This window comes from Salmo salar, chromosome ssa29 (genome assembly GCF_905237065.1).
Source record: "Salmo salar chromosome ssa29, Ssal_v3.1, whole genome shotgun sequence".
Classification (NCBI taxonomy): Eukaryota; Metazoa; Chordata; class Actinopteri; order Salmoniformes; family Salmonidae; genus Salmo; species Salmo salar.
The window spans coordinates 19,459,926-19,477,159 of record NC_059470.1 but is presented as its reverse complement, the minus strand read 5'-3'; the positions used below and the strand labels follow the sequence as shown (position 1 = coordinate 19,477,159).

The 17,234-nt window shown below is 40.7% G+C and overlaps 1 protein-coding gene and 1 pseudogene across 12 annotated transcripts in view; one reads left to right on the top strand and one right to left on the bottom strand.

Moving 5' to 3' along the window:
- Window positions 1-1,194: 1,194 nt before the first annotated feature.
- Window positions 1,195-10,309, top strand: LOC106590240 (myosin-6-like; annotated as a pseudogene).
- Window positions 10,310-10,667: 358 nt separating this feature from the next.
- Window positions 10,668-17,234, bottom strand: part of LOC106590274 (microtubule-associated protein 4) — a 124,093-nt gene continuing 117,526 nt past the window's right edge. For 11 of the 12 annotated variants that reach the window (XM_014181093.2, XM_014181101.2, XM_014181100.2 and 8 more), the window contains 2 exons: window positions 14,824-15,001; window positions 10,668-14,493 (listed from right to left, as the gene is read on the bottom strand). In XM_014181093.2, the coding sequence (XP_014036568.2) occupies window positions 14,486-14,493; window positions 14,824-15,001 (186 nt within the window). In that variant the 3' untranslated portion in view covers window positions 10,668-14,485. The remainder of the gene's footprint in view (window positions 14,494-14,823; window positions 15,002-17,234) is intronic. The other variant, XM_014181095.2, reaches the window with a different exon arrangement.

Genomic DNA, 17,234 nt, shown 5'->3' with positions numbered 1-17,234 from the left:
GATTGGACTCTCAATTGGAGGCAGGTGTTTTCTAGTTGCCTATGATTGAGGGTCCTATATATAGGAATGTGTTTGTTTTAGTGTTTTGTGGGAGATTGTGCTGTGTATAGCTCTGTGCCTTACCGGCCTGTTATTTGGCGTTGTTTTTTTTTGTTTTTTTTGTGTACGTATTTATTTTGGTTTACCTTCTTTGTCCGTTTAATAAAAGAAGATGAGTGCACATATTCCCACTGCGTCTTGGTCCGCTCTACCCTACGACAACCGTGACAATAGGAGAACTGAGGATGGCTCAACAACATTGTAGACAATCCACAATACATGACAGAGTGAAAAGAAGAAAGCCTGTACAGAATCAAAAATATTCCAAAACATGCATCCTGTTTGCAATAAGGCACTAAAGTAAAACTGTAAAACATTTGGCAAAGAAATTCCCTTTATGTCCTGAATACAAGAGTTATGTTTGGGGCAAATCCAACATAACACATCACTGAGTACCACTCTTCATATTTTCATGGTGGTGGCTGCATCATGTTATGGGTATGCTTGTTATTAGCAAGGACTAAGGAGTTTTATAGGATATTAATAAATGTAATAGAGCTAAGCACAGGCAAAATCCTAGAAAAAAACCTGGTTCAGTCTGCTTTGCAACCGACACTGGGAGACAAATTCACCTTTCAGCAGGACAAAATCCTAAAACAAAAGGAAAAATCTAAACTGGTTTTGCTTCCGAAGACAGTGAATGTTCCTGGCTGAGTTACAGTTTTGACCAAAATCTACTTGAAAATCTATTGGCAAGACCTGAAAATGGTTGCGTAGCAATGATCAACAACCAATTTGACAGAGCTTGAAGAATTTAGAAAAGAATAATGGGCAAATATTGCAGACACACACCTGAAAATGCTGCCAAAGGTATTTCTATAAAGTATTGACTCAGGTGTGTTAATACTTATGTAAATGAGATACAGTATTTTCAGATTTCATTTTCAATACATTTGCAAACATTTCTAAAAACATGTTTTCACGTTATCATGATGGGGTATTGTGTGTAGATGATTGAGAGAGAAAAAATTATATTTCATCCATTTTGAATTCCGACTGAAAAAAACAAAATCTGGAAAAAGTCAAAGGATATGAATTCTTTCTGAAGGAACTGCATGTATTCAATGATCTGTTCCTGCCTGCACAGGTTTAGGAATGGGAGACAGTTTGATGGCAGAGTTTGGTGCCGCAGCTTCCTTTCTGCGTAAATCAGACAAGGAGCGTATGGAATGCCAGACTAGACCCTTTGACATAAAGAGAGAGTGCTATGTGCCTGACCCTGAGGTTGAGTACGTCAAGGCCACAATCACCAGCAGAGATGGGGCTAAAGTTACCGCTGATACTGAGTTTGGAAAGGTAAATATTTTGTTGAAGAGCATTTCTAAAAAAATATGACCTGGAAAATCATAAGATAATACATTCTCCTACTTTGATAACTCTATGATTGATTAAACATTTGTTATAAAGTGAATTGAGTTATTCGCTTTATTGATGAATATAAAAAAATATTCTCACAAGAGACAACAAAAAGAAGAATCATAACTTGGGATCTCTAACTTTCATGTAAATCAGGCATTACATGTAAATGGTTGTTTGTGAAAATTCAATGTTGTGTGTAATCTCAAATTAGGATGAGAAAACCTCTGCACATTGAAAATGAAACAAAACAATTTAATTTGCTCTTCTTTCAGACTGTTACTGTGAAGGAGGACGACGTCCACCCCCAGAACCCGCCAAAGTTTGATAAAATTGAGGACATGGCGATGTTCACCTTCCTGCACGAGCCCGCTGTGCTGTTTAACCTCAAAGAGCGTTACGCAGCCTGGATGATCTATGTAAGTAATGACCTGTCTGCTAATATCTCCATTAAAACAAATATTAATTCAAATGAATGTAACTAAATATGAATCCTCCTTGTCTTCCACAGACCTACTCAGGGCTGTTCTGTGTCACTGTCAACCCATACAAGTGGCTGCCAGTGTACGATCAGTCTGTTGTCAATGCATATAGAGGCAAGAAGAGGACAGAAGCTCCTCCTCACATCTTCTCCATCTCTGACAATGCCTACCAGTACATGTTGTCAGGTAAAATATAATTTTTCCTTTTCATCTACATAAATCAAATGATATTTGGATAATGTCACATTTACTGATACTTTTCTTTCAACAGACAGGAAAAATCAGTCTGTCCTTATCACGTAAGTAAGTACATCAACCAAAGGTTATATCCATTTGAGACTATTTAAAGTTAAGAGAAATTCTGAGACATCAACATTTGTATTTTTAAATTCCAGTGGAGAATCTGGTGCTGGAAAGACTGTTAACACCAAGAGAGTCATCCAGTATTTCGCCAGCATTGCTGCTGTTAGCGGAAAGAAAAGTGTATCAGAAGAAAAAAAGGTAAAAAAGAATGCAAATATTCATTATTATCGATCCTAAATTAAACGATCTTCATGGCTGGATGGGCATACAGCATGTTGAAAAAATCCAATATTTGTTTGTACAATATTGATTTTTATTGCTGCATTTTAATTATTGCTGCATTTTATGGTTGTTGTTTTGTAGGGGACCCTGGAGGCTTTTGGTAATGCCAAGACCACCAGGAATGACAACTCCTCCCGATTTGTACGTTCGTGCTTGTTTGTTTTTCAAATATCATTCAAATCTTATCCTCTGGATTTGAATTGTATAACCATTAGCTGATGTCATGACATTAGCCAATCTTCCTCAGGTCCATCAGCTAATCTTCCCTTTTGGGACTATCTGTTCACCAGACCCGGGTTAAAAAGTATTTGTTTTATTTCAAATACGTTCAGTGTTTGATTACACCCTGCAAGCTCAATCAAGCGCACCTAAGGTATTCAAAAAGAAAACAAATACTACTTGAACCCAGATCTCCTGTGCTCATTAATTTATGCTATTACAATAATTTACAGGGTAAATTCATCCTCATTCATTTTGAAGTCATTGAGAAGCTTTCATCTGCTGACATTGAGACTTGTGAGTACAATACTAAATATGCTCAGGGTTGAACAGATCTCTTTGACAGGAAACACATTCATTCTAAAAGCACTTTTCCATACTGATCAGATCTTCTGGAGAAGTCACGTGTCACTTTCCAGCTCAAGGCTGAGAGAGACTACCACATCTTCTACCAGATCCTGTCCCAAAAGAAACCAGAACTGCTGTGTAAGTATTAAATCATCAAACTGAGTAGGGTTGAGGTCAATTCTGGATTAAACTGAACATTTCTGATGAAATCCAATTCAATTCTTATGGTGCAGCCCAGCCAACCCAGGCATTGTGCTACCCCATCCCCCAGTGTTTTACGCACAGCACAATGTAACGTGATTTATGATTTATTTCCTTTTTTCATAAGAAAGTTGAAATTATTTAAATTCCATGAAAGTACGCAACACTGAAATTGGAAGCACACAAATCAATCTCCAGCTGCTGTTTTTTGAAACTTGATTATAGCTAATTTGTCATCTATTTATAATATAACACAATAGCAATTTTCAAATTGACCCCAATCCTAATACTGAGTGTATCTTGTTTTGACCTATACCACAGCATGACCACACATTAAACTGAGCTGTTCAATTCTTTTCAGAGATGCTACTCATCACCAGCAATCCCTATGACTATGCCTTCATCTCCCAAGGAGAGATTGCTGTAACTTCCATTTATTTATTATTTATTTAACTAGGCAAGTCAGTTAAGAACAAATTCTTATTTTCAATGACGGCCTAGGAACAGTGGTTTAACTGCCTTGTTCAGGGGCAGAACAACAGATTTTTATCTTGTCAGCTCGGGGATTCAATCTTGCAACCTTTCGATTACTAGTCCAACACTCTAACCACTAGGCTACCTACTGCCCCAATGATGCAGATGAGCTAATGGATACTGATGTGAGTAATATATCTATATACTGTATATGCAATAATATTCTAACCCCTTCTCCAATGCAAAACAATTACCTTTAATTTGGAAGTAGGATGCCTTTAATGTGCTTGGATTTGCACAAGAAGAGATTAATGGCATTTCTAAATTGACTGGTGCCATCATGCACTACGGCAACATGAAGTTCAAGAATAAGCAGCGGGAGGAGCAAGCAGAGGCAGATGGCACTGAGGGTGAGTGCTGAAGATTTAAAACCTTTCACTTCAATATGCAGTAGTATCTGAAAAATCTAAAAATCTTGCAATCTTAAAACTTTGCCTTTCCAGATATTGACAAAGCTGCATATCTGATGGGCCTGAACTCTGCTGACCTAGTCAAGGGTCTGTGTCATCCTTACGCAAATGAAATCTTATTTTCAGAGATGGGTTACAGTAGCTTACCACTATCACTTATAAGAAGCATTTATACTGTAAAAATGAACAGTTTACCCAAATTCCTTTATCTATTTCAATCTATCCCATTGTTTTTACCAATGTTTTTTTTTTAAGTCAATCAATCAGGCTGTTACCACATTTATCTGGGGGGAAAGGTACCCAGAGTCAGTAGATCTTTACTTCAGAGATGCAAGTTTAGTGGAGGACTTGCAATACCCAACTTTTTATACTATTACTGGGGAGCAAACTTTCAGAAATTGCCATTCTGGTTACATGCTCCAGATACCCTATGGTGCCACCTAGAGGCACATTCTTGTATTTCTGCATCTCTTCTTGCTTTACTCTGCCCTTCTCTCCCAGCGTCCCAATCTCGCTATACTGGCAATCCTGTAGTGCTTTCCACACTTAAGATTTGGTACCAGTTTTGACAGCATTTTCTCCTCTGCAACTACTATAGGTCCTATTGATAAGAATCACTTATTCCCTGCTTCCCTAATAGATAATGTTTTCTCTTACTGGACAAGGAAAGGTATTAAGTCTTTCCAAGACATGTAAATTGAATTTTTTCTAGTTTTCCCAACCTGGCCTCTAAATACTATTTGCCTCCATCTCACTTTTTCCGTTACCTTCAGATTAGGCATTGTCTCCTCCCAATTTTCTGGCTACCCTTCTCCACCCCCTTGCCAACCCTGGGATGGCATATTGACTCGACAGAAAGCAGTCATTTCTCAGATCTATCTGTGTATTATGTCATTGGACAAACACTCCACCAACAAAACTAAATCTGCTTGGGAATGAGAAATGGGTGTTGAATTTACACTGTAGTGGTGGGATGAGGCGATTCGTCATGGTCTCATACAATTTAAGGTTTTACATAGAGTGCATTTTTCCAAATACAGATTCTCTCAAATATATGTAAATGATGAGTGTGATAGATGTCATGTCTCACCATGTGACCTTTGTCACATGTTCATTCAATGCTCTAAACTACAAAATTACTGGGCTTCTATTTAAAAAATATATATGAGGTGCTTGAAATTAGCCTGCAGCCATGTCCCCTGATAGCTGTTTTTGGTATTCCAGAAGACTTGTTCTCCTTGGACCCAAAACATGCCGATATTGTTGCTTTTACATCCTTATCAGCTCGGCATAGAATTATTTTCCAGTGGAAGTCTGCTCAGCCCCACTCTATTTCTCAATCGCTCAACGATGTAATGTTCTTCCCAAAGCTTGAGAAAATTAAGTATTCTCTTAGGGGTTCCAATGATACATTTGTTAGAAAATGGCAACCATTTATATCATGCTTCAATGGCTTGCAGAGGCTCCCCTCTGATGAGATGCTTTAAGGTTTCCCAGTAGATATTCCCAGTAGTCATTACATAATAGGTACAGTCATCAATATAACAAGCAAGTTTGGTGGATGTGTTGTGTGGAGGGAGGGCAGTTGGGATATGGTCAAATCTTTGTACTTACATTGATGAACATTTTGTAAAACTTGAATAAAAATATATATAACAAAAGAAACATGTATAGTTGAATGTCACCATGTAGCTAACAGATGCTCCATTGTCGAATTCGTGTTGATGAGAGGAATCACTTGAAGCCATTGTGTCTGAAGATCACTGACGTCATGATTCGACCTTGTTTTTTCCGAGTTCCCAGTTGTTTTGAAAGCACCATAAATCCAGAGAATGATAACACGATTTGATGACAAAGTTTGCCCACAAGAAAGACCGCCACACCATGTTCAAGTGAGCACAGCACAACAACGGTGAGTCCCAAAAATATGTCTGCTGCATAAATTATGTAATATTCCAGGAAGATATGCATACAGTAGCTAAGAAAGTAATACTAAGTGTATATTGTGTACCTGTTAGTAGCCCATGTGTCTCACACTAAAAATGTGGTCCCTCTCCCCCTCAGAATGTAGCCTACTGTTTTTGGTGGTGCACATGTAACCTATAGCCTGTTTTAGAGAAATGGCATTATCGAATATTGTAAGAGCTTTCATTGTCTGCTTATATGCCCCCGTTATTTATCATATGGTTCTGACTTGGTGTACAGGGAGAATACTGTAAGAACGGCCCATGTTCTGAATTCTGTCGCTGTAAATTTCAAAAGTGCTGAACAAATAGTTATCGACTGCTCGCTCATTGTCTTAATCTAAATCAAGGTTTGCCTCATCCGCTCATGGTTCCCTTATGCCATAGTTTGTACATCTCAATTGTTATATAGGTCTATCTCATTAGTATCTTATTCATCATTTTTGGCAATTTTGGGATGATTTCATTGTTTTGCTTTGTGTTTTATTATGAGCTAATGTGCTTTTCTTCCCGAGGAGGGGATACTATATAATGTTGTTGGGTCTGTAACCATGTTTGCCAGTGACAGTCTTCCCATTCAAATATTTTTTTGCCAACAAAAAGTTCAGTAATATAACTCATGTAATTCCAGTTTATATTGCGTGTTTTGTTTTGTTTGAGCAATGTCCTGTCTGTGCGGTGGTATATTGTCTATAAAAGTGCAAAAGTGCAAGACCACATACAGTGCAATCGGAAAGTATTCAGACCCCTTGACCTTTCCACATTTTGTGACCTTATGGCCTTATTCTATAATTCATTCAATTGTTTTTTTCCTCATCAACCTACACACAATACCCCAAGATGACAAAGATAAAACTGGTTTTTAGAAATGTTGGCTAATTTATATTTTTTTTTTAATGAAATATCACATTTACAGTACCAGTCAAAAGTTTGGACACACCTACTCATTCAAGGGTTTTTCTTTATTTTGTACTATTTTCTACATTGTAGAATAATAGTGAAGACGTAAAAACGTCGACCCTTACATCTCAATTGGGTTGAGGTCGGGTGATTGTGGAGGCCAAGACATCTGATGCCGCACCATCACTCTCCTTCTTGGTCAAATAGTCCATACACAGCCAGGAGGTGTGTTTTGGGTCATTGTCCTGTTGAAATGCAAATGATAGACCCACTAAGCGCAAACCAGATGGGATGGCGTATCTCTGCAGAATGCTTTGGTAGCCATGCTGGTTAAGCGTGGCTTGAATTCTAAATAAATCACAGATAGAGTCAACAGCAAAGCACACCCACACCATCACACCTCCTCCATGCTTCACGGTGGGAACCACACATGCAGAGATCACCCGTTCACCTACTCTGCATCTCACAAAGACACGGCGGTTGGAACCAAACATCTCAGATTTGGACTCATCAGACCAAAGGACAGATTTCCACCGATCTAATGCCCATTGCTCGTGTTTCTTGGCCCAAGCAAATCTCTTCTTCTTATTGGTGTCCTTTAGTAGTGTTTTTTTTGCAGCAATTCGACCATGAAAGCCTGATTCACGCAGTCTCCTCTGAAAAGTTGATGTTGAGATGTGTCTGTTACTTGAACTCTATGAAGCATTTATTTGGGCTGTAATTTCTGAGGCTGGTACTGTAACTCTAATGAACTTATCCTCTGCAGCAGAAGTAACTCTGGGTCTTCCTTTCCTGTGGCGGTCCTCATGAGAGCGTTTCATCATAGTGCTTGATGGTTTTTGTGACTGCACTTGAAGAAACTTTCAAAGTTCTTGACATTTTCCAGATTGACTGACCTTCATGTCTTAAAGTAATGATGGACTGTCATTTCTCTTTGCTTATTTGAGCTGTTCTTGCCATAATATGGAGTTGGTATTTTACCAAATAGAGCTATCGTCTGTATACCACCTCTTCCTTGTCACAACACAACTGATTGGCTCAAATTCATTAAGAAAATTAACTTTGAACAAGGCACACCTGTTAATTGAAATGCATTCCAGGTGACTACCTTATGGAGCTGGTTGAGAGAATACCAAGAGTGTGCAAAGCTGTAAACACTTTTTAGTTTACTACATGATTCCATATGTGTTATTTCATAGTTTTGATGTCTTCACTAATATTCCATAATGTAGAAAATAGTAAAAATTTAAAAAAGCGTTGAATGAGTAGGTGTGTCCAAACCTTTGACTGGTACTGTACATAAGTATTCAGACCCTTTACTCAGTACTTTGTTGAAGCACCTTTGGCAGTGATTACAGCCTCGAGTCTTCTTGGGTATGACACTACAAGCTTGGTACACCTGTATTTGCGGAGTTTCTCCCATTCTTCTATGCAGATCCTCTCAAGCTCTGTCAGGTTGGATGGGGAGCGTCGCTGCACAGCTATTTTCAGGTCTCTCCAGAGATGTTCGATCGGGTTCAAGTCTGGGCCCTGGCTGGGCCACTCAAAGACATTCAGAGACTTGTCCTGAAGCCACACCTGCATTGTCTTGGCTGTGTGCTTAGGGTCATTGTCCTGTTGGAAGGTGAACCTTCACCCCAGTCTGAAGTCCTCAGTGCTCTGGAGCAGGTTTTCATCAAGGATCTCTCTGTACTTTGCTCCGTTCATCTTTCCCTTGATCCTGATTAGTCTCCCAGTCCCTGCCACTGAAAAACATCCCCACAGCATGATGCTGCCACCACCATGCTTCACCGTAGGGATGGTGCCAGGTTTCCTCCAGACATGACGCTTGGCATTCAGGCCAAAGAGTTCAATCTTGGTTTCATCAGACCAGAGATTCTTGTTTCTGATGGTCTAAGAGTCCTTTAGGTGCCTTTTGGCAAACTCCAAGTGGGCTGTCATGTGCCTTTTAGTGAGGAATGGCTTCCGTCTTGCCACTCTACCATAAAGGCCTGATTGGTGGAGTGCTGCAGAGATGGTTGTCCTTCTGGAAGGTTCTCCCATCTCCACAGAGGAACTCTAGAGCTCTGTCAGAGTGACCATCGGGTTCTTGGTCACCCTCCTGACCAAGGCCCTTCTCCCCCGATTGCCCAGTTTGTTCGGGCCGCCAGCTCAAGTAAGTCTTTGTAGTTCCAAAATTACGGACAATTCCAACCAATTGGCTTGGTTTTTGCTCTGACAACTGTGGGACCTTTTCCAAATCATGTCCGATCAATTAATGGTACCACTGGTGGACTCCAATGAAGTTGTAAAAACATCTCAAGGATGATCAATGGAAACAGGATTCATCTGAGCTCAATTTCGAGTCTTTTTTATTCCACAAACCTGTTTTCGCTTTGTCATTATGGGGTATTTGGTATTTTATTAGGATCCCCATTAGCTGTTGCAAAAGCAGTGTGTAGGTTGATGAGGGAAAAAAAATATTTAATACATTTTAGATTAAGGCTGTACTGTAACAAAATGTGGAAAAAGTCAAGGGGTCTGAATACTTTCTGAATGCACTGTAAGTCTAATAAAATAATAAAATGTTATGTAGTGGCTTTGCTGGCATGCATCTAAAAAAATTGGTTGAGTTTGCCCCACCAAGATTTACATGCTAAAATCGCCACTGTTCATGAACCACACCTGTGTGGAAGCACCTGCTTTCAATATATACTGAACAAAAATGTAAACGCAAAATGCAACAATTTCAACGATTTTACTGAGTTACAGTTCATACAGTATAAGGAACTCAGTTAATTGAAATAAATAAATAATGCTCTAATCTATGGATTTCACATCACTGGGCAGGGGCCCAGCCAATCAGAATGAGTTTTCCCCACAAAAGGGCTTTATTACAGACAGAAATATAATTAACTGTCCCGGGTGGCTTGGTCTCAGACGATCCCGCAGGTTAAGCAGCTGGACGTGGAGGTTCTGAGCTGGCGTAGTTACACATGGTCTGCAGTTGTGAGGCCAGTTGGACATACTGCCAAATTCTCTAAAAAGACATTGGAGGTGGCTTATTGTAGAGAAATGAACATTCAATTCTCTGGCAACAGCTCTGGTGAACATTCATGAAGTCAGCATGTCAATTGCACACTCCCTCAAAACTTCTGTGGCATTGTGCTGTGTGACAAAACAGCACATTTTAGTGGCATTTTGTCCCCAGCACAAGGTGCAACTGTGTAATGATCATGCTGTTTAATCAGCTTCTTGATATGCCAAACCTGTCAGGTGAATGGATTATCTTGGCAAAGTGTTAAATGCTCACTAACAGGGATGTAAACAAATTTGTGCACAAAACAAGAAAAATAAGCTTTTTGTTCATATGGAACAGTATTGGGATATTTTATTTCAGCTCATGAAACATGGGACCAACACTTTATATGTTGTGTTTATATTTTTGTTCAGTATACTTTGTGTACCTCATTTACTCAAGTGTTTCAGTTATTTTGACAGTTACCTGGCTTATAGGCCATGTGGCTTATATTTTGTCTAAAAGAGGACAGAGAGGATAACGTAACTGATCAAAAGACAAGCACAATATCTTAAACATTTTTTTTTTTATGTTTAATAATCACATCACTAATTAACAATTAATCACTAAACACTTCTTTCAAACCAAAAATGTAAATTCAAAATGAATGAAAAACAAAAAACAAATTCTGCAAATGACAAATTCTGCGAACACATTCCATTTTGTTTCTGCATGCTCTTAAATAGGTGTTTTCTATGAGTACACTTGCACGTTGGGTGTGCGCTAGCGGTAGAAGCAGATCTATGGAGCTCATTGTAGCATTACTGGAGAGCTCTAAGTAACACAAGCCAAACCTGACAGCTACTGTTAGTCTTACATAAGGGTGTGTTAGGGCGCGGACGTCTCCATGACACTCCAGGACAGAGTGTGTGTTTGTGTGTGTGCGTGCGTGTAGGGCAACAATATTCCTAAATGACAGATATGACTTGACTTCTAATCCCACTTCCTGCTTTAACAGGAAGCCCTGCACCACAATGGCATGTTATACAGTGCAATTCTACACATTAGTTTCAATCCCTTCCATGTTACACGTATCTTGTTTTCAAATCAACGCAAGAAGGTGACTGTATCCTACAATGTCAAAATCACATCTGAAGGTCTACCTGTAAATAAGAGTATTTTCATCTCTTAAGACTGGGGTTGTGGGGATGGACAAAGGTTATGTGAAAGCTAACAAAACTCTTACAATTTGTGAAAGAAACACTGTTCAATAGACAGCAATCCACAAACTGGACCAGACCTCATTATGCCTCCCATGCGTATAACCCATCAAAACACTCCCCACTGACCCAACCACCATGTCGCTATGGGAACACAAGATAAATACAAATACAAAAGTGTTGCATCTATAGAACGTTATATCTCAATAACATTCTTTTACTTCAGCAGCCCTTTTCTTGGAAAAAAGGCAGACTTGCTCAATAACAATAATGAATCTCCTTACCATTAAAACTGTTAAAGATATATTAACATAAAAGCTGTACTTAACATCCTTATTACCATCATTGTTGTTTTCATATCGTTTTTTTTCCCTTTCCTGTGGCGAAAGTGTATAAAACAGTAAAATATCTATTTATATACAACCGTGTGCAATCTCAGAGAGAACATACCAGTAAGTGTGGTAAGTCAGGATCAGGGGTAATATTGAAATTTTACCATCAGATGAGGATTGTGGCACCGGAGGCGATACTACGATCCACCTCAGCAGCCGTTCCTCTTACAACAATCACTGCTGGCCTACAAAACCGCTCAAATATCAATATCTACAAACCTCTCCAATTTTAAAATAACATCTTGTTGATAACAATAAAATGTATTGACCATTTTCTTAAAACATTTAAATGGACTTTAAATGGACTTTTATTGGCTCTGGGTATTAGGCCTATTCCACACATCTCAATAGATTGTGGTTAATTTAATTTAAAAACGTTATTACAACCTCTTAAACAATATTTCATGGATATCTTAGGAACAAAATGGGAGGAAATCAGTGTGTGGAGAGATACCTTTCATCAAATACACATTACCATCACAGTGGTGGCTTTAATATATTCAAGCATTTAAGGTCTTTTTAAAAGTTTCCATATCTCTGATTTAAGAGGATTTTAAAGTAGGCCTACATCTTGATGTGAATTAGGGGGGTGGGATCATTCCTCAAAAAGAGTACCTGGTGTACTGTCCTTATTGTGAGCTCGACACATTTAAAAAAACATGACAAACTTATAGCTGAATTATATAATATACCAAACTGCAATAGAATTTAGAATCAAATTGACAGCCCCCAATTTTCTTCCTGCCCACTGTTAAAAAAAACAAGATACAACACTGACTATTTGCCCCCAAGGACAAATATACTGAACCACAACACTGCAAGTAATAATGCACATAGGCTTTCTGCTCTGGACATGATATTACCTGGCCATGCACTAAAAAGGCAATTGGAGGCAATTGTTGGATACATTGCTACAAGTAAAATAAGCCACATTGAATGTTCCACTGCCAACAGCCTGACAAAAACCAAGTCCTTCAGCAGAACCTCTAATAATGTTCCAACAAGTCCTTCAGCAAGTCCTCTTATAACTGTCAATAACACTTTACCAGAACCCTCAGAAAACAGCTGAAATGGGACAACAAGCAGGACTGGTCACAAAATACGATTATTCTAAATCCTAATCAAACTACCGTGCCACCATGCGGTTTCATTTTCAACTATGACATTCTGTCTGTCTGTGTCACTCCAGGGACAAGGGTCCATCAGCTCGAGCTTCCAGCCCGAGTCCCATCCTAGTTTCAGGTAAGCAGGACAGGAGGCACGTACAGTACAAGACACATCGCTCCACCAACCTCCAAGACACTTTCCCTCACATTATTCATCTTAACATTCTATTACTCTCTTGAACTTTCCTAGACAGCACTGTTCTGACACGTTGTCTTAACACAGTGAAGGGGACACATCGTTACGTCACTACGCCTCAGTGTTCGCTGTCTCCCTTTTTACCCGTCTTCGTCTCCCTCGTCACACCCGACATGCTTCCTCAGTCTCAAAGCCCTAAACGGAGTCGCATCTTCATGACTGTGTGCCTTTGTTTCGAGTAAAGAATATGTGTGTGTATTCAAGAGGCGTTCTGAGCCCTGTTGGTAAAGAGACCATCCACCGTATTGCTTACACGAGAAATAAAACGAAAGAAGAAAACAATGAAACAAACCTTAAAACTAAGCTGATGAGGAAAATAAACTAATGTAAAAGTAAACAGAACAGAACACCACAGCTCATTGTTACAGTACTATTCAATCAAACACACCGTTTAAAGAGAGTTAAATAGCCTACTGTTCAAGTACAGTCTACTAGTTTACTAATATTTTGTGAGTGCGCTTTAAAAAAAATTTTTTTAACCCTTGGACAGTGAAAAAGAGGGGTCTGGACTCTGGGTACATGGATATGAGAGAGGAGGGAGGTGAGGCAGTGAGTGAGTCGATGGTTGGTAAATAGTGAGTAAATGAATCAATGGTTATTGGGAACACACCACAGCCCTACATGTTCACGAGTAAAAGGGCTCTACACACATATTAGTCTGCGTACATAACCCACAGGGGAGTCTAGGAGGGTTTCCCATTGGGGGGTGTCTATGTGAACCAAACAGATGTGTTCAGGGCTGGCGATGCCTGGTAGATTACTCTCACTAAAACGGCACTAGGACGTACTGTAATACTGGATAAGACTGATTTTTGCTACTGTACGCTGCAACTGCCATGTTATGCTCTTGGAGAGGTGAGGAAACATGAATTAGACGTCACAGTTAACATGGCAAGCCTCCGTTACCCCTCCCAATGCTATCCCAACCTGCTTGAAGCTTGGTCTACTGTATGTACAATGTCAGCTCATCCAATGGGAACACAGGACAGCGGTAGGTAGGTAAGCGCAGGTTTAGGCGTAGTAAGAGAATGATACATGAGTGAGGTGTTTGGATGTGGGATTGAGGGTGATGACCTGAGTCCTGCTAGCGTGCCGTTGCTCCCCTGTCCCAGCGGGGGGAGGAGGGAGGGGGCAGCCAGCAGAAGTCAGGGAGTCGTTGAGAGAGAGACGCTGCATTGTGGGTGTGAGGGGCTGTCTCCCGGGGCTGGCCAGGTTATGATGTCGGTGCCGTGGTCCGTGCGAGAGCAGGAGTTCTCGCGGAAGTTGAGCTTGAAAGACTCAATCTGCAGCAGGAAGTGTGGAAATGGGACAGAAAGAATGGGAAAGAGGAGAGAAGGAGAGAGAGAGGAGTGGGGGACATAGGAGATGTGGAGGGGGTTAAGATGAAGAGGGTAGAGGGATAGCACAAAGAAGAATTAGAAGCCTGTAAAATAAGAAGTCAAAGGTAATGGGGTGGTCAGGGACATGTAAATCACAAAATAAATATGAAAGTCTCAAAGTCATTTAGATAAGAGACCATCTCTGCTTCTTTTGTATCCAAACTTGCCCTTTCATAAGGCCCCTCTCCAGACCAGACAATCATAAAGCATATTTGGGTTGAAAACTGGGGGATCATGGGGACAGACAGTATTTGGGAGGCCTCATATCAGCTCACATCAAGGGATAGGAGTCTGAGAGAATGAGGAGGAGTGGGACGCAGCCCTAGTGGAGAGAGGACAGGCAGGGGACTGTTCGGGTTGGACGGCACACTTACTTGTCTCAGGGATGCGCGAGTCAAAGCCCTGGGGGTCATGGATGCCCTGGCTTCCACAGGGGGCACAGTCCTTCAGCCCATTCTCCTGGGTGGGGCTGCCTGCCTGCCCTGGCACCTTGGCCGGGGCATCACTGGAGGGTGCCCCATTTTCCTCCACCATCTCCTGGGCTCCCTCAGCCTAAAAATGCATACAGTAGCAGGGTGTCAATTGGGTGGGTGGGGGGGGGGGGGGGGGATTGCAATAGAATGGAAAAAGGGGTTGCAGTGTGTGTACAGTAGGATAGATGGGATATTAACTACAAGAGTACTCAAACAAAACATGGTAGGCGTTGAGGATGTCTTCAATCATAGAAGCTAAAACAGGACCAGTGGTCTGACGGTATCAAATATTGTGGAAAATAAAGAGCTATATTTACTCAAACATATTAGATGAGAGCTAGCTTTGGATGTGGAATATATTCTTCAGCTATATTTAATCATCTGAGTTGTTTTAATAATAATAATAATTATAGTTATCTTTAGACAGGGGCTTATGTGTCCGGTAGCTCTGGGTACATAAAACAGGTGTCTCTATTTTACAAAAAGACGACAAGGGAAGGGATAAATGACAAAATCCAGGGGAAGATAGATGGTTTGGTAAACGTGTGTGTGTTTCAACACCACACTACACATCACCCACACCATTAAACCCTGGGTTTTATCACCATTTTCATTCAAAAGAAATGTGCATACCTAAACCATAGAGAGCAACAAAATAAATATGTTAACACGGATTGTGCAAGTGTTGTGTGTACTGCTTGTGCAAGCTGAAAGGTACTGTATGTGCAGGTATATTATAACATCTCTGAAATAGTCATATAGTATGTGTCCAAAGAATGTGATTGAGGACCAACTGAGAACATGTCAATATGTGTATGTGTGTTCATCATCAACTGTGTACAGTATGCATTGCATGCAGAAATATCAATATTCATTTACAGTGCCAGAGGAGATGAACGGTGCATCCATGGAGATGCTGGTCATGTGACTGATAAGATGGACTTCATTCTTTGAGTGTTGTTATGAACACAGTGAGGAAAGAGCACAAACATGGATAAACTCAATGCTATTTTCTCTCTCTCTCTCTCTCTCTCTCTCTCTCTCTCTCTCTCTCTCTCTCTCAGTTGAGAGGCCTTGTGGAGGGCTCTGTCCTTACTTATTTTGTTGATTCTTTCCTTGGTCTTTTCTTAAAATGTTTATTTTCTATGGTGGAGGGCTAACTGTTAGTTTAGTTTTTCAAAGTGAAGGAAGAAGTTTAGGTTCCTGGGGTTTGAACGGTGTGGTGTACGCGATGGCTTCGCAGCCTAGCGCGGAGACGCTGTCATTACGCCATGGATTCAGGTGTGTTCCTGAGATTGGAGTTAAGTTGGAGGAGGTTCTGCTCGCTGTCGGCGAACAGGTAGGAGCTGAATTTATACATTCCGCATTCCACAGAATGAACAAAGCTGTGGTTGTGTTCATGAAAAGAGTACATTTGCTGGGTAGGCTGATTGCTAGTGGAATATTTGTAAGGGATGTGTTGATGCCGATTTCTCCTCTTTCGACTCCTTCGACTAGGGTGGTAGTTGCGAATCTGCCTCCGTTTATTACGGATGATCAAATCCGGAAAGAGATCGGTTTGGTAAGTTTGCTTGCAGTTTTCTTGTACTGTCTGCAGGTGTTCAGGCAGATCCTGTTAAACATGTTGTTTCGTTCGGAGGCAACTGTTCATGCATCTGAATAACAATGAGCAACAGTTAAATGTACATTTTAAAGTGAGGCACGGGGAGGTGCTCTACACAGGGTTTGCCAGCACCTATAGTCTACGGTGCTTTGAGTGTGGGGATTAATAAGAGCCTTGCGTGCCCACATAAAGGCCGTAGACAAGGTGAGGGTACAAGCGAAGTCAATGTGCAGTGGGCCATGAGACGCAGGCAGCAGAGGCTGGGCCTAGTCATGCTATAGATGGTGCTGTAACTGAGACTGGGTCTAGTCAGGTTATAGATGGTGGTGTAGATGAGGCTGGGTCTAGTCATGCTATAGATGGTGCTGTAGCTGAGGCTGGGTCTAGTCAGGTTATAGATGGTGGTGTAGATGAGGCTGGGTCTAGTCATGCTATAGATGGTGGTGTAACTGAGGCTGGGTCTAGTCATGTTATAGATGGTGGTGTAGCTGAGGCTGGGTCTAGTCATGCTATAGATGGTGGTGTAACTGAGGCTGGGTCTAGTCATGTTATAGATGGTGGTGTAGCTGAGGCTGGTCTAGTCATGCTATAGATGGTGGTGTAGCTGAGGCTGGGTCTAGTCATGCTATAGATGGTGGTGTAGCTGAGGCTGGGTCTAGTCATGCTATAGATGGTGCTGTAACTGAGGCTGGGTCTAGTCATGCTATAG